The 18,285-nt window shown below is 40.4% G+C and overlaps 2 protein-coding genes and 1 pseudogene across 6 annotated transcripts in view; 2 read left to right on the top strand and 1 right to left on the bottom strand.

The window, feature by feature from the left end:
* LOC126620819 (uncharacterized) overlaps window positions 1-18,285 on the bottom strand; it is a 70,673-nt gene that overhangs the window by 43,077 nt on the left and 9,311 nt on the right. For 2 of the 5 annotated variants that reach the window (XM_050289134.1, XM_050289137.1), the window contains exon 1: window positions 10,839-11,128. The exons of 2 other annotated variants lie outside the window; for them this stretch is intronic. The gene's annotated coding sequence lies outside the window, so the exon portion shown is untranslated. Of the gene's footprint in view, window positions 1-10,722; window positions 11,129-18,285 lie in introns of those variants that run through there. One more of the 5 variants, XM_050289138.1, reaches the window with a different exon arrangement.
* On the top strand, window positions 3,869-17,617 carry LOC126620802 (threonine--tRNA ligase, chloroplastic/mitochondrial 2-like; annotated as a pseudogene).
* On the top strand, window positions 17,624-18,227 carry LOC126620832 (uncharacterized). The gene has a single exon (XM_050289161.1). It carries the CDS (start codon window positions 17,674-17,676, stop codon window positions 18,106-18,108), a length of 435 nt encoding a protein of 144 aa, XP_050145118.1. The 5' UTR covers window positions 17,624-17,673; the 3' UTR covers window positions 18,109-18,227.

Here is an 18,285-nt window from a genome sequence, read left to right on the forward strand (position 1 = left end):
CTCTCCTCTCTTTTTTTCCCTCCCTTCCTCCTATTTGAACAGTCATGATTAAATCACGTCAATATCTTATATTAATTTTTTATAGAAAGATAAAAACAAAATAGAGAATGTGAAATGAAAGAAAGAAAGAGAATTGATAATTTTTCCAGACAGTGAGATACCAGGTATATGTTACACTCTGTATTTGTACCCTGACGAGAATGATTAAAGTTTCACTCTAACATTTAAATAATGAATGTAGTGGTCATGAATGATTAAAGATACAATAATAAAATATTAAATAAACAGTGATAATTTGGAGAAGATGGAGTCCTTATCTTCTCTGATGGATTTTCCCCAAACAGTGGAGATGGCCGTGGCGGTACGGGGCCTGCTCTCGGTGAGCTTCTCATCACCGGCACCACTCGGGTTGAGTGAGAATCTGATAGTCCAAGTCTACAGGTTCCGTTGGTGGCGGCGATTCCTCTCAAGCATCGTTTCTTGAGAGCAAAAACCGAATCAAATTAGACAACCACACGCAAGATCGTAGCACGAGACATTACCCCAAAATCACAGGAAAAAAAACTTCAAACATCCACCTGCAAATCGAAAACCACAAAAAAGAAATTAAATTAGGCACACTGAAAAAGAAATTAAATTTAGAATAGTTGATAATATTTTATAAACTTACTATGTGTCGAGTTTTAACTGAGTTTTAGTGTCACTTAGCAAAATCTAATGGTAACTGAACTCCACACAATTGTTTTCTCACAACGAAGAGTATGTCCGTTCGGTTCACCCTAGTTTTTAGCGACATCTCACTACAAAAATTTAGTTTTAATTTTTTTTTAAAGAACGCCACTTTTGTTACCAAATTACCCATAAACATCACATTCGGTACACCCGAATGAAAAGATACTTTGTTTTTAAAGCTCAAGGCAAATTAAATAATATGTCTACTATTTTTAAAAATAATAAAATATGTATTAAAATATTATTAAGTCAAAATTGAAACTTAAAACTGCAAGTTTCGGTTTCGAAACCCGCTACTGGTGTGGAAGTCAGACTTGTAGCCAATGAGAGGCTAAAATGCCTCTGTGAATCTTTCCGACGCCCATAAGGGATGGATAACAATGACTTACCACTAGTTGTCTTTTAAAAAAAAAAAAATTTGAAAAATGATTATATAGGCTATTCAGTATTCTAGTGAGTACAAAGTATTATCCTAGAATTTTTGCCAACTAAGAAAATGGCGTACTTTCATGGGGTAAGTTATCAAGTTTGACCTCTTCCTCTTTCTTGGTGAGTATTTGCTGCTTTGCCATTTGTTGCAAGGTCTATAGAAGTAGTATGCCAGAGATTTTCCCGTGTATAGGAAACACATTTCAATACATCAAGTGTAATAATACTAGGGGTGGTTCGGTATGGGATCCCATACCGAAATCCTTGTCCCGATTCCCAAACCAAAATTTTTGGGAATCCCAATTTCAATACCGATCCCAAACCAAATTTTCGGGAATCCCAATTTTCGGGAATCCAGAAATAGTTTCTGGATTTCGGGACAAATCGGAAATCCCGAAATGGTTTTGGGCTTTTGTGCTTTTGGACGAAAAGCCAATATTGGGCCATGCCCATAATCTGTCCGCCCAGCCCAGTAATGAATATGTCCAATTGTGTGGTCAATTCAACAGCCCATAGCCCATATGGACTTAACCTGATTCAACAAAAAACAATTTTGGGCAGCTGCTGCTGTAGGATTAAATGAGCAGCTGAGTACAAATCTGTGTAGAACATGTCAAATCGGTGTACAAATCTATTTTAAAGCAATTTGCCAATCTATGCACAATAGCATCTACCTATTTAATTTCTACTACACATGCATGAAAAAAAATAAATTAAGTATCAAATCCAAAAGCAAAAATATTAGTTACAAGCCAAGGTTTTAAAATAAATAAAGTAACAAACTCCAAAGCAAAAAAATTAGTTACAAGCCAAAGTTTCAATAATTAAGTTACTTCCTCTTCCTCCTCTTCCCCTCTTCCTCTTTCCCCTCTTCCCCCTCTTCTTCTATTTGTTCTAATGCAATATCCTCCTCCGTATCCGAAGGGTACCACTAGGTTGGGTTTGTTTTCGTTTTCCTAATACCGAGACCATATGTGTACTAGATTGGCTACTAGACCCGTCCATCCTACCTAACAAATAAAATAACAATGCACATCAATATATATCACAACCACAGTTCAACATATATCCAAATTCCAATCAATAATCTGAGCATAGAAAAATCTGAGCATTCAACATAGAAACATCTGAGCATTCAACATAGCATTCAAAAATCTGTGCATATATCGTGTATTTGAACTAGAAAGCAAATAAAATCCAGCTTGTTTCTAAATTAGGAGAGCAAATATGTACGTAGTGTAGGTTCAGGGTGAAAATTTGAAAATCATATACTAACTAATTTTCATATAACACATACAAAACTTGAAGCATTAAAGCAATCGCATAGATATGAAAATACTTACACAGTTACACTCCAAGAAGAAACGGCCACACTTCAGCTCGAATACTTGGATCAACACCCTGCATCAGAAAGTAAGTGATTAATATCCAACAGCTGTAAAACTTACATCAATTGGATACTTCTAGTTCTAGATCGAGCCCCCATCTGGGTGCTTAGAAAATGTGGAATCTCAGCTTTTCTTCCTGTCCATACAATTTCTAAGTAACAATCCTATTTTCACAGTGCACAATAAAATCAACAAAAATCCAAACATATACATAAAATACAAAAAATCCAAAAATGATAACCCCAAACAAAACAAAAATTACAAATCTAAGTAAATGCATGATCAGAGAACCAGAGCTGGAAGACCAAACAACCAAAATAAAGCTCAGAAAATAAGAATTCAAACAAGGCACGGAGCTGGAATAAAATTACCCAGGATTGCGGGGCAAATTGTAATTATGCAAAAATTTCAAAAACCTAGAAATGTTGCTAACCAGTAACCAGAGTTAGCTTAGAGATATGGAGATAGAGAGAGCGCTTACTGGTGAATGTATTTTTCGGCTTCTAGAGAGAGAGAGAGCGGGAGCGAAAGTGAGCGAAATATTTGGAGGCAGAGCGTACAGAGAGAGAGAGAGAGCGCGGTGGCTGTGTGGTGGTAGGCCGGTGGTGGTAGACAGTCAGATCACTTCGATGGATGGAGGAAAGGAAACAAATGAACGGAAAGAGTACCATTTGGATCTGACCTAAAAACAAATCAACGGCACAGATTAAATCCAATAATCAACGGTTGAAATAATTCTCTTATAATTAAAAAATAATATATATATATATATATATATATTTTTTTTTTTTTTGGTTCGGTATGGGAATACCGAAAAATGGAGATGCAATACCGAATTCCATACCGAAAATTTCGGTTTGGTACGGGATGACATCCCGAAAACTTCGGGAATTTTGGTTTGGGATCGGGATTTTTTTGGTTTGGTTTGGGATTTTTTTTCCAGCCCTAAATAATACAATTGATTGGAAATTAAAAAAAAAATTCAACTAATTATATTATAATACTTGGTATACAGTATACTAAACTGTATTTTCAGCATAAAAATTTCTCACAAATAATTAGATAAAAAGATATAGCCATATACATTTCTATATAATTTTTGAAAAAAGAATGAAAAATTATGTAATATGAATTTGTCTGTCAGAACATCATAATTACTTTAGTCTAAAGTAGGGGGAGGTGGCACTGTGCAATTTTGAGGGTACATTTCAGCTAATTTACGGAATTACCACTAAGCCTCTCTGCCCCCTGATTTAACGTTATTGCAAAATTACCACTGGGCTTCAGAAAGGGCTTTGGGTCTGTGGGCTGGAATTTCCGTTCGGATTGGAATTTTTGGTTTTGCGATCCACACGTTGATCATCGCTGTGCAGGATCGCCGGCTGTGTGGGATATGGTGAGGGGATGGTTACGTGTCCATCGTCGTCGAAAGGTCTGCTTCGACTGCAACGTCTCGACTTTTCTTTCCGTTTCAACTTGTCTCTCACAAGCCTCTGCTTCAGTCGCTCTCGATCTTCGCCTTTTCTAAGGCGTCCGAGGGACAAACACCGAAAGCCAAACCTCCACCACAAATGAAGTCACGAACGCCACTCTCACTCACCCTCCACCGTTGCACACGAACCCAATCATAATTCTGAAATCCAAACACAACCCAGATGTTAATCCTTCAGAGAATGGCAATGGCCACTTCTTCTTCCTTCCTCTCAATCCCTCTCCTAAAGTCCTCTTCTTTGCTTTCCCCAGTTAAACACTGCGCTTCGCCACTGAGCTCCGAGTTCAGGGCTCTGTCCCTCTACGGCGGTAGAAATGGAGTCTCCACCTCCTCGGCGATGGCCACGGAGGCTCAGATCTCGACCCAAGACGACAAATTGAAGGATGCCCAGATGGAGGTAGCTGATAAGCCTGAGAAAGTCGTGCTTCCAACCAACGAGTCCTCCGAAAGCCTCATCAAAATTCGACACACGGTATTTATTGAAATTTCATTGCTTTGGATTGGATTTATGATTGTGTTATGTTAAATTGAAGTAGGAGTGCTTTCCTGTTGAATTTTTAGATTCTTAGGAGCTTCCCGTTTTTTGAAAGTTTGATGCTTTTAATCAACTATTTTTCAATTCTACGTTCCTAATTGTCACCTGATTCTGTTGTGAAGAATGAGAAAGTGAGGATGAAGAAAATAAGAACATAACTTTTCGGTAATTTGAAATTTGATCGAATAGGACATCGAAAAATGGGTGTACAACAGTAGATAAGCTGCGAAAATTTTCATCCTGTTTTTGGGAATGTGATAAGATACATGGGTTTCTATATTTTGATAAAGTGTTGAGGTTGAGCTATGTTCATTTTTTTCTGAATTTCCTTCTAGTTTGGTATTAATGGCGCCTTTTCCGCTGTTATGGTGATGAACTATTTATATGTGTTTGACTGCAGTGTGCACACGTAATGGCCATGGTTGTTCAAAAGCTCTTCCCGGATGCAAAAGTGACAATTGGTCCATGGATAGAAAATGGGTTCTATTATGATTTTGATATGGAGCCTTTGACGGACAAAGAGTTGAAGAGAATCAAGAAGGAGATGGTAAGTGGAAATTCTGTATAAGTTTGTATCAAAGTTTTGGAACCATGAAACTATTGAAAACTATTCATGAGCATTTCTTTTGTGATTTGGAGGATCGCATCATTGGAAGAAACTTACCACTCATAAGAGAAGAAGTTTCAAGAGATGAAGCTTACAAAAGAATAACCGCTCTCAACGAACCATACAAATTGGAAATTTTGGATAGTATTAAAGAAGATCCCATTACCATATATCATACTGGTAAGGGTTTCACTATTTTCAGGCTCAATATGGTATGGAAGGTGATGATTTAATGTGCAGGAACTGTGCGTAAAGGAATAAAAAAGAGAGGGCGGGGGTGTGCTTAGGGAAAACAATGTTGTTGGTGCTCTTTAAAAATGAGTTATTGATATGCAGATTGAAAAGGAGACTAATTTGAAGGTGGGAGGAACCTTTTGGTCAAGCTAACCAAATTATACTTATGTTTATACATATGCATGCTTGTACTGGGATTTGATTGTGTTTTGAACTAGCATCCTGTCATTTTAGACTGTCTTTATGTCATAATTCCTCATAGTATGCCGAATTCTTCATAGGTGATGAATGGTGGGACCTATGTGCGGGGCCCCATGTTGAAAAAACTGGAAATATTAATAGAAAAGTTGTCGAACTTGAGTCTATTGCTGGTGCCTACTGGAGAGGAGATGAAAAGAAACCGATGCTGCAGAGGATCTATGGCACTGCATGGGAGAGTGAAGATCAATTGAAGGCATTTCAAAGAGTAAGCCAAACGTCGAGATCACAGGCGCCTTGGTCAAGTTCTTGACCTGTTTTCTATACATGTACTCAGAATTGCCTTGAATCTCTTTCTGCTGTTTACGCAGTGTTGAACAACAAAAATATACAAAATAAAAAATAGAGTCCATACAAATTGGGTCAAACTACAAGGTAAAACAAAAATGTAATCCAGCCCAAAAGATGAGGATGGGCTTTACATACAAATCAACATCTTCGGGCACAAATAGAACGAGAAACGGTGTTGGCATCATCGTGGACAAGACCTTGACACAAGATGTTGTAGATGTCAAGAGGGTAGGAGATAGAATCATGGCAATCAAGATTGTAATAGGACAAGAACTTATCAATGTGATTAGTGCGTACGCACCTCAAGTAGGGTTGGATACGAGTTCGAAGGAGAAATTTTGGGAAGACCTTGGAGACTTGGTGCAAGGAATTGCTCAGACGGAGAAGTTATTTATAGGAGGAGATTTAAATGGACACGTGGGCAGGGAGACATGCAACTATGGAGGTTTTCATGGTGGCCATGGTTTTGGGGAGAGAAACGAGGATGGGGAAGCTATCTTAGATTTTGCAATGGCATATGATCTCTTCTTAGCCAACACCTTCTTTAAGAAGAGAGAAGAACATATGATCACCTACAAGAGTGGGTCGTAAAAAACACAAATAGATTTTCTTCTAATGAGGAAAGGGGATCGTATAACTTGTAAGGATTGCAAAGTTATATCAGGAGAGAGCGTGGCTAATCAACATCGCTTGTTGGTGATGGATGTACATATCAAAAGAGTGAGACAAAAGAACAAGACTTGGAAGTGCCCAAGGACTAGATGGTGGAATCTAAAAGAAGAAAAACAAGCAATTTTCAAAGAGAAAGTAATCACCCAGTGTGTGTGGGATAGAGAGGGGGAAGCTAGCCAAATGTGGGATTCCATGGCTAGTTGTATCCGAAAAGTAGCAAAAGAGGTATTATGAGAGTCCAAGGGCTTTGCCCCACACCAAAAGGAATCTTGGTGGTGGAATGAGGAGGTACAAACAAAGGTGAAGGCTAAGAAAGAATGTTGTAAAGCCTTATACAAGGATAGGACCGATGAAAATGGTGAAAGGTATAGAAAAACGAAGCAAGAGGCGAAGAAAGCTGTGAGAGAAGCTAAGTTAGCGGCTTACGACGATATGTATAAACGACTAGACACCAAAGAAGGAGAGTTGGATATCTATAAACTAGCTAGAGCAAGGAAAAAGAAGACAAGGGACCTAAACCAAGTGAGGTGCATCAAGGATGAGGATGGAAAGGTTCTTGCTACAGAGAACGCGGTTAAAGACAGATGGAGATGTTATTTTCATAATCTTTTCAATGAAGGACATGAAAGGAGTGCTTCTTTAGGGGAGTTGAGTAACTCAGAAGAGTGTAGAAACTACTCTTTTTATCGTCGAATCCGGAAGGAAGAAGTGGTTGTAGCTTTGAAGAAGATGAAGCATAGAAAAGCAATAAGCCCAGACGATATACCAATCGAAGTGTGGAAAGTTTTAGGAGAGACAGGTATAACATGGCTTACTGACCTTTTCAATAGGATTTTGAAAACGAAGAAGATGCCATCGAAGTGTGGAAAGTTTTGGGAGAGACAGGTATAACATGGCTCACTGACCTTTTCAATAGGATTTTGAAAACGAAGAAGATGCCAAATGAGTGGCGAACGAGCATTTTGGTGCCTATCTACAAGAATAAGGGCGACGTACAAAATTGCATGAACTATAGGGGTATTAAGCTAATGAGTCATACAATGAAGCTCTGGGAGAGAGTCATTGAGCATAGATTGAGGCAAGAGACACGGGTTTCGGACAACCATTTCGGGTTCATGCCAGGGCGCTCAACCATGGAGGCAATCTATCTCTTACGAAGATTGATGGAAAGATATAGAGATGGGAAAAATGATATACACATGGTCTTTATAGATTTGGAAAAAGCGTATGATAAGGTCCCAAGAGACATTCTTTGGAGGATTTTAGAGAAGAAAAGAGTACGAGTAGCATATATCCAAGCTATAAAGGATATGTATGAAGGAGCAAAGACTGCCGTAAGAACTCATGAAGGACAAACCGAAAGCTTTCCCATAACTGTAGGATTACATCAAGGCTCATCCTTAAGTCCTTACCTTTTTGCGTTGGTAATGGATGAGTTAACAGGACATATTCAAGATGATATTTCTTGGTGTATGCTTTTCGCAGACGATATAGTGTTGATAGATGAAACTCAGGAAGGGGTAAATGCAAAGCTTAACCTTTGGAGAGAAGTGTTGGAATCTAAAGGTCTTCGCCTAAGCCGATCAAAGACAGAATATATGGAGTGCAAGTTCAGTGCAAATGGAGGCCAAAATGAGTTAGGGGTGAGGATCGGAGATCAAGAAATACCAAAGAGCGACCATTTTCGTTACCTAGGATCTATCTTGCAAAAGAACGGAGAATTAGATGGAGATCTCAACCATAGAATACAAGCTGGATGGATGAAGTGGAAGAGTGCATCCGACGTGTTGTGTGACCGCCGTATGCCATTGAAGCTCAAGGGAAAATTTTATAGGACGGCAATAAGGCCGACGATGCTGTATGGCACAGAATGTTGGGCGGTGAAGCATCAACACGTACACAAAATGGGTGTAGCGGAGATGAGGATGCTTCGTTGGATGTGTGGGCACACGAGAAAGGACAAGATTAGGAATGAGGATACCTGGGGTAAAGTAGGAGTAGCCGAAATTGAAGGAAAGATGAGAGAAAATCGGTTACGGTGGTTTGGACATGTGCAAAGAAGGCCTACTGACGCTCCGATTAGAAGAGGTGACTATGTGACAGAGGTTTAGGGCCGAAGGGGTAGAGGAAGACCTAGAAAAACTTTGGAAGAAACTCTAAGAAAAGACTTAGAGTACTTGGATCTAACGAAGGACATGACACAGGACCGAGCACAATGGCGTTCTAAGATTCATATAGCCGATCCCACTCAGTGACTTGGATTTTCCAATTCTCCAATCGAGAAGTTTTCCTCACTCGGGAAATTAAGGGAACACTACCTCAACCTACATGCTCCACTCACAAAGCTTGAACAAAAGAAAATTCAAAGAACTTAGCGAAGAAGGCTTTGGTGTATTTAACACAATACGTTGAAATGAAGGAAAGCTTATTTATTGATATCCCCAATAAGTTACAAATATGTACATATACATAAGTCAAAATAAACAAACAAGAGGGAGCCTTCACAAAGGTTGCTTAGGAGAAGTCTCAGCAGTCGGTAGAGCCCCAGAAAGAGAAGGCACCGGAGGGGGATCATTCGGAGCCTCAGTACTGGACAGAACCCTAGAAGGAGGAGGCATCAGAGGTTGATCATTTGGAGCTTCATTACGCGGTACAGCCCTAGAAGACGAAGGCAATAAATGCCTTTGGAACAAACCCACAAATCTCTGATGATCAAGTAAAACCTGACCATCAGATTCCTTCATCTGGTCAAGCTTCCTCTTCATGTTTGTAGCATAGTCATGTGCGAGCTAGTGCAACTGTTTATTCAACTTGGTGGGTTCGAGCAAATAGGCGTTGGGCCATATTAGACACATAACTTGCACACTGAACACTGAGAGCCAGAGAATCCTTAACAGCTAACTCATCAGACCGTTTGGAAAGTAGTCTGTTATCTTTGGGAGTGAGAAGGTTCCTGGCCACCACCGCAGCGGTCATATCATTCTTCATCACGGAATCCCCAACGGTAAGAGGACCAGTAGGGGAGACGAAGGATGGGCACCATATGTTGTCTGGAGAAGGCGGAGCTGCCTCTTCAACAAGGTTCAAGTCAAAACGACGGTCAAAGGGGCCAGACATTTTCAAAGGTGTTGAAGAGAGAAGAGGTCGGACAAATCAAGATCTTAGAAGTGCAAGAGTAGAGCTTCTACTGGTAGAGATTCAAGTGTGCTTTGGAACTTAATGTCAGCCCCTATAAAAATCTGCACTTGACGGAGCTTCAGAAATCGAAGAGGCGCCTGCTCAGAAATCGAAGAGGCGTTTGCTTTCTCAAAAGCTGGGCTGCTCATAGACCACGAGGGTCGATCTCAGAAATCGAAGAGGCGTTTGCTTTCTCAAAAGCTGGGCTGCTCAAAGACCACGAAGGCCAATCTCAGAAATCGAAGAGGCGCTTGCTTTCTCAAAAGCTGGGCTGCTTAGAGACCACGAGGGCCGATCTCAGAAATCGAAGAGGCACCTAATTTTCCAGCCTTGTCAGCACCTGTCACAAGCACACTCAGCTTTGCGGAAATTATGGGCATTCTGTCGAAGACTTCTGGTGAAGTAGAAAGCACATGAATCTTATTGTTCAATCACCCACTTCCCACACGCAACAGTAGCTCATGGGTACCACAGATAACTTTGCCAAATTTCTCTGCCAAAGTTGAGACACGTGAAGCTTGCAGCTCCCACTACATCGCTCTGACCAAGAAGGGTAAAAGAATAGCAAAGAAACAGCACTAACAAAGTTTAGACACATAAATTTTGAAGGTCTAAATACCATATTATTACCCATAAGGGTAAAGGAACAGTACCACTACTGGATAATTGGAAAGTCCCTGTGTGTCAAACTTTGTGCTTCGTGGCAAGGTAGATTAGCAAACATGCCCAACCTGTACTCACATTCGAGAAAACACTCCCAACAAGATTGCTTGCTCCAAAATCGAAGAGGCACCGTCCTCCGAATCTCGAGAGCCAGACTCCCAACATGACTACTTTCTCAAAAATCGAAGATAGGGTAAATGAACAGTACCATTGCTGGATAATTGGAAAGTCCCTGTGTGTCAACCTTTGTGCTTCGTGGCAAGGTAGACTAGCAAACATGCCCAACCTTTACTCACATTCGAGAAAACACTCCCAACAAGATTGCTTGTTCCAAAATCGAAGAGGCACCGCCCTCCGAACCTCGAGAGCCAGACTCCCAACATGATTACTTTCTCAAAAATCGAAGAGACATCGCTCTCCGAATCTCGAGAGCCAGACCCCCAGCATGATTGCTTTCTCAAAAATCGAAGAGACATCGTTCTCCGAATCTCGAGAGCCAGATCCCCGATAGGATTGTTTGTTCGAAAACCGAAGAGGCACCACTTTCCCAACTTCAAGAGCCGGATCTCCTTGGATAAAGCTTGTCTGTAATCTTCACACGCAACATCAGCTTTCCAGATACCACAGACTACTTTTTCAAAGTGCTCTGACAGAGTTAAAACATGTGAAGCTGGCAGCCCCCATTACCATGCTATGACCAAGCAGGGTAAAGGAATAGCATTACTACTTGTTGTTAGGGAGACTCCTATATATGTCGACCTCCATCCCCAACGGATAGGCAGACCTGCAAAAATGCTCAACCCTTCCTCATATCTGAGAGGGCACTCCCAACGAAGCCTTTCGAAATATTCAGCTTTCTTTCCCCCCGATAATACCTCTGCAAACAAGCTATACTAGAGCAAGAATATCTCATATCATCAGGGTTAAAAGCAAGAGTATCCCATATCATGCTTTTTCCCTGTCTTTTCCTTTGGCCTTGTTCTTACCTGCAAGACAAGGAGAAAGAGCAATCAGTCAGCACTTGGAATCAAGCTTCCAGCCAGGAACTGACTGCCTGGAACCCCTTACCTGATTACTTACCTAGCATTGCTCTCGAGTACTCATCTTCAACATCTTATGCTTCCAGGGAAGATACCGCATCTGCCTGAGGAACATATAGGGCAAGTGAGAAGGATACAAGGAAGCATGTGGAGACAAGCGTAACAGCACACGTGCCAATACATCCACTACTCTGTCAAAAGCAAAAGTATCTCATATCAGCAGGGTCGAACGTACTCTAGATTTGATGGACTTGTTTTGACCCTCAAATTCTTTAGTCGGCCTTATACTCTGGAGGAAACCAGAAAACCCACCAGCTCAGTTCAAGAGTAAACCTGTGGAAAGTTACTTCTTCAAAAGCAAAAGTATCCCATATCATTCCTTCTCATTTTTCTTCTCTTTATCCTTCATGCTGCCTGCAAGATAGGGAGAATGTGAACAATCAGCCGGAGCTCTGATTGCTTACCTTGTCTGTCACCTCTTTCAGCAGATCCCTTAGCTCGACGACTTGGGGGACTCCTACTACATGGTTTGTATCGCGCTTGACCAAGCCTGAAACTACAAGTAAGCTTCAAGTGAAATTGATACATTACCTTGTGCATCTCCACCAGTTAAAGATACCACCCCTGGATGGAGGAAGAGTAGAGAAGATGCCACATCTACTTATGAGACAAATAAGGCAAGTCAAGATGATACCACACTCCAATACTTAGAAGTTTCGTGATTACGAGATCATTCTCCCAGAATATTTCCTAATGTCATTTGTACTAAATCATTCACTTGTACTCACTAAAGGAGAGCTTGAACCTATGTACTTGTGTAAACCCTTCACAATTAATGAGAACTCCTCTATTCCGTGAACGTAGCCAATCTGGGTGAACCACGTACATCTTGTGTTTGCTTTCCTATCTCTATCCTTTTATATACTTATCCACACTAATGACCGGAACAATCTAGTGAAGATCACAAAAAGCGACTGTTTTCGCTACCTAGGATCTATCTTGCAAGAGAACGGAGAATTAGATGGAGATCTTAACCATAGAATACAAGCTGGATGGATGAAGTGTAAGAGTGCATCCGGCGTGTTGTGTGACCGTCGTAGGCCACTGAAGCTCAAGGGAAAATTTTATAGGACGGCAATAAGGCCAGCGATATTGTATGACACAGAATGTTGGGCGGTGAAGCATCAACACGTACACAAAATGGGTGTAGCGGAGATGAGGATGCTTCGTGTGATGTGTGGGCACACGAGAAAAGATAAGATTGGGAATGAGGATATCCGAGGTAAAGTAGGAGTAGCCAAAATTGAAGGAAAGATGAGAGAAAATCGGTTCCGATGATTTGGACATGTGCAAAGAAGGCCTATTGACGCTCCGGTTTGAAGATGTGACTACGGGACAGAGGTTCAGGGCCGAAGGGGTAGAGGAAGACCTAGGAAAACTTTGGAAGAGACTCTAAGAAAAGACTTAGAGTACTTGGATCTAACGGAGGACATGACACAAAACCGAGCGTAATAGCGTTCTAGGATTCATATAGCCGACCCCACTTAGTGGGAAAAGGCTTTGTTATTGTTGTTGTTGATGCATTTCTCCCTACAAAAGGGGAAAGAAACGTGCAAAAAAAAAAAAGGTGTTCCCCCATTTTCTGCAACAAAAAGAAACGTGGAGTCAGAAATTGAGGTTAACAGAAAGTGGCAGGAGGTCATGGCCTCCATCTCTCCCCACATAACAAACTCTAGAGCCTTCCTAGGATCCCTATAAATAGACATTAGCTGCAGCAAGAAAGAGGAGACAAGAAAAGGAAGGGGAAACTTTGCAAAAAATAGAGAAACTTTGAGAGAAATACCAAAAGCAACGAAGTGCTGCAAAAAAAAAAGAGAACAAGTTCAACCATTCGTGCTTTCAAGCCAAGATCCAAAGAAGAACATTCACCACCAGGTATGAAACAAAGCCCTGTTAAAAATATTCTTCTCTTGTTTGATGTTATGTTGCAGACAAAAGCAGGGTAATATGTGTTTGATGTTATGTTGCAGACAAAAGCAGGGTAATATGTGTGTGTGTGTGTGTGTGTGTGTGTGTGTGTGTGTGTATACAAGAGACGGAGAAGGACACAAAAGAAGAAGCAACGCAAAAAAATATATGGCAGCCGAAGACCACCAGGTAATGGTCCACGACATTCCCCTTTGCTCGGCAATGGTCCACAACGCAAAAAAAAAAAAAAAAAAAAAGGACAAATCATGTTTTTTCTAATCCTTCTTTTAGCCATCTTTTGGCTTTTGTCTCTTTGCTCGGATGGATGGAGGTGGAGACTTTGAACAACACAACTCCTCACTAACTGCAGCAGAAATAATCTCCAAGAATCCCATGAATTTCTTCGAAGTGGCCTAGACCACCCCATGAAGTTTTAACCGAGTCTAAATGGTCTATACCCCCTCACCGGACTAACAAGTGCAACTTCAAAATCCCAAGCTCAGTTTCTGTAAAGAAAGACAACAAGAAAGCAACATATACCGAGATACAACTCAAGGGTTAAGAAATTGTTCTGTTTGGTGCTACTCACGGGTACAAGACAAGGAGACATGCATGTGAAGAGGAGGAAGAAGGAAAGTTGTTTGTTTTTTTTTAACATATGGAGACATACAGGTGGAAGTCATATTTGGATAAAAGAGACAAGGGAACAAAGACAAATGCACATGTAGACAAATGACCATATAGGTACATGTATGTGTTGAAAAATAAACAAAGGAAAAGAAATCAGAAATTTTGATGATGACAAAAGAAAAGTCCCCAACACAACTTTGATAAAGACAAAAAAGGAAGAAGACGTGAAGATGGAACAAAGATTTTCATTGTGTCAAAAATGTTCACCTACTTCTCTGCCACATGAAGATAAAAAAAAGGGTTCAAAGTTTCAAGCTTCTCTACCGTCCCAAGCTTCTCTCTCTCACGTGAAGATTAAAATAAAAAATGTTTCAAGCCTTTGCATTAAACACTTGCTATTCCAGGTTTATAAAGAAGGAAAAGTTTGCTGCCAAATTATTTGGGAAACTCATTCACATGGCAAACACCCCAAAGAACTAGAAGACAAATCAAGACTACAAAAGATTTGGGGAAAAGCATCACTTTATACAAGTGTAAACAAGAAAAGAATGGCAAGTATCGAAGACAAAACATAAATGGGAACACAAAAGGGGTGTCCAAATGCCCACTGTCAAGACCAGTCAAATAATTTCCCCTGAGGAAACATAAATGCCAGAGAGTAATTACACTCTAATACATCAAAACTCATTCAAAATGCAGCAGATACGAGGGATGCATTACTACGAATTTAAGAGTGAAAATTCCCACCTTTGGAGCCATGAATCAACACTTGTTTTCAAAGAACTGCAAAATAGTTTGTCCAAACAACCAATCGAAGAGATTATGTTACTTTTGCACGAATTAATTAAATCAATCAGTCACAGTTCAGAGCTTTAACCCACTGCAAATCAAATTCAGAACACAGAAAAATGAAAACGGGGGTCACCTGCTGGTTGTCTTCTTCCTCTTTTGAATTCAAGCCACAAAAAGAGGACAAGCAAGTGGTGAAGAGCCGAGGCAGCAGAAAGAAAAGAAATTGATTACCTACATAAGAAGCCTCCGCGATTTAGGAGGAAAATAGGATAAAATTGAAGCAATTCAAAAGAGTTCAAACTTCACCAAACTTACCCTTGTTCATTTTGGAATTCATCGGCTGACAAACCTGAAAAGAGTTTCAAAACGTTACGAAATCATTAGGAGCCCAAGTATTGCGGAGCTGTTTTTTGCTTCTAGAGGAAAACCACCGGAATTTAGAGTCAATAAAAGGAGGACTTCTCAGGCCATTTCGCAAGAGAGGGGAATGAATAAAGCTGCACCTCACGTGGGAGCTTGGTCACGCAGAAAAAAAGAGAAGTTTTTGGACTTGGAAAAGTCACATAAAAAAAAGGAGAGAAAGTAAAGTTTGTTGTCAGGAGTTTGGTGGGTCAAATGGGTTCAAGGACCCATACTGAATGAGGTCGAAAAATTCAAAAGAAGAATATATATAATAAAAAGGAAAGGGCTGCCATATGTTCTTCTTTTTCCATCTTATGAGCCTGTTTGATCCAAACACTACAAATATATATAATAAAGAAAGGAAAAGTTACATCAAGAGAGGGCCTAAAGAAATAATGGGAAGATGACTTAAAGCTCTGACTAAACCAAGGTCTGCACAGTGACAGAGAACCATCATGGTTAACACTTCGTGGTCTACCATCCACATATCATTTCTACTGGCAGGAATGACAATTTTTAAAGCAAAGTTTTCTTTATTTTCGTTGCTTATGCCGGGCACTGAAAGCAAATTGGTTTTGCTAGGCATATGAATTTATATTGGAGCAAGTGGGCGACAAAAAGAGGTATCCAATGCCTACTGCCAGAACCTTAGCCAATAACGTGGCTTTCAAACATTAGTCATGATTATGACTAGTCATTTTTCTGGTACTTGTTGCAATACAATTCTCTCAAATTAAATGAGAAGGCTATCCACGAACTCAAAAAAAAGAAGAGAGTAGCTCTTCCATATTACTCATATGGGTTTTATGAATATGGCATCCATCAAAGTTAAATTTATTCAAGAAGTCTGGGATGTACGGCACCGAGACAAAGTCAAAAACCAAAGTAAAAGTGGGTTCATCACAAATATTTACAAGACACAAATGCCACAATGCCCCGTCAAACTTCAAATGGCACGAAGCCATATCAAGTATCAAATGGCACAAAGCCGCGATGAGTCTCAAAAAATATGAACTACGCCGGTTTGATTCCGTTAAAGATACGTAGGCAGTCTGATATCAAATTATAGATGCAACCGTGAAATCAAGACGAATCCCTGGTTTATATAAACTAAATTCACTTCTGTTACTTTGACCAAGTAATTACAAATTCTACGAAGAGCAAAAGAGAAGCGAGCCGGTTCAAATTACGAATGACACGAAGCCGCTTCAAATGGTACAAAGCCATTTTAAATTACAAATGGCACGAAGCCACATCATATTTCAAATGGCATGAAGCCGCGTCAAATCCCAAAAGGCATGAAGCTGAAGAAAAAATCTCAAATGGCATGAAGCCGAATCAAAAGCTCCAATGGCTCAAAGTTCTCGCCTGCATGAGCTAAAACCACACAAAAGGCAACAATTGCTCCTTGCCTGCACGAGCTGAAACTGTACAAGGCATCAAAACCCAACAAAACACATAAGGAACTACGAGTGACTTGATCCTTCAACGAGGGTACGTAGGTAATCTAGGGCTCTACCTAGACGCAGTCACAAAATCAAATAAACACCCAAATCCCCAAGTTACGATTTATTCATATTAGAATCAAAGGTTATTCCTTTCCCAAAAGAAATGTTGTAATTAATAGGCGCGTAGCCTAGAATGGGTCGAACTCGAATTAATAAAACCCTCTTCGAAAAAATGAACGAGGGTGAAATTGTGTTGAGTAAAATTATTTGTTTACATATTGTGTACAATTTTTGCTCAACACGCAGAATTATCAATTAGCAATCCCATTATTTGTAACTATGAGGATTCTTGCATTGAGCATTTTCATTGTTGAATTTTCACAGAATGATGCTGGTGGGGGTTTAGTGTTGTGGCATCCAAAGGGTGCTATTGTGAGGCATGTAATGGAAGATTTGTGGAAAAAAGATCCACATAGAACGTGGTTACGATCTGCTGTATACTCCACATGTTGCAAAGGCGAACCTTTGGCAGATAAGTGGTCATTTGGATTACTACAAGGAGAATATGTATGATCAAATGAATGTTGAGGATGAACTTTATAAGCTTCGACCGATGAACTGCCCCTATCATATCTTGGTTTACAAAAGGAAGCCTCACTCATATCATGAATTTCCTATTCGAGTTGCTGAGTTGGGAGCTGTATATAGATACGAATTATCTGGAAGCTTGCCTGGTCTTTTTCGTGTAAGAAGTTTTACTCAGGTATGGTGTTAGTATTTGCAAACTGTTAGTCTATAATCCTAGGTGTATGAAGTGTTTTTTTTTGTTTAACCTTGGGACCTGCTGCAGGATGATGCCCACAGCGTGTTGACTTAACACATGCTGACTCAAACTCTGAAAAGAAGCGGCCTATCATGATTCATAGAGCTGTTCTTGGGTCATTGAAGCGATTTTTTTGGGTCCTTAGAGAGCATTATGCCGGGGATTTTCCATTATGGCTTTCGCCAGTACAAGCTCATGTTTTACCAGTTACCGACTCTCATGTTTGTAAAGCAGTTGCACATTTAATGTTTCAATTAAATCAAGAACCCTCAACACACCTGCACGACGGTTACCTGGGCTACGACCCCCGACTCTCCTCCCAGCGATTCGACTCCTTTGTCGACTCCGAGTCGCTCAAGGACTCCGCCACCGATTCCCTAATCTTCCATGGCTCCACTGTAGATGACGCTTTCGCCACTCAGCCGGCATCGGAGGCCTTCTCTCCTCCATTGATCTACGCTGAATCGAACGGCCAGGGGTTTGATGGAGGGTTTGGCGTGTCTCGAATTCTAATTGTTTTCGATTGAACCGATAGTTCTGTATAGCAATTAAATTTTGACTCTTTTGTGCAATTTAGTTGAAAGTTGTTGGTTTTGATTTGGCTTGATCTTTCTGTTGCTGAGAAATTGAGTGGAAGTTGTTTTGATTTCGGTAGTTTTCAAGAATTGGATGCTTAGTGATCAGTAATCGTCTGGCTTTATCGG

Source organism: Malus sylvestris, chromosome 5 (genome assembly GCF_916048215.2).
Source record: "Malus sylvestris chromosome 5, drMalSylv7.2, whole genome shotgun sequence".
NCBI lineage: Eukaryota > Viridiplantae > Streptophyta > Magnoliopsida > Rosales > Rosaceae > Malus > Malus sylvestris.

Excerpts from the sequence above, each read along its gene's own strand:
- LOC126620832 (XM_050289161.1), top strand. The coding sequence starts at position 17,674 with ATGATTCATAGAGCTGTTCTTGGGTCATTGAAGCGATTTTTTTGGGTC.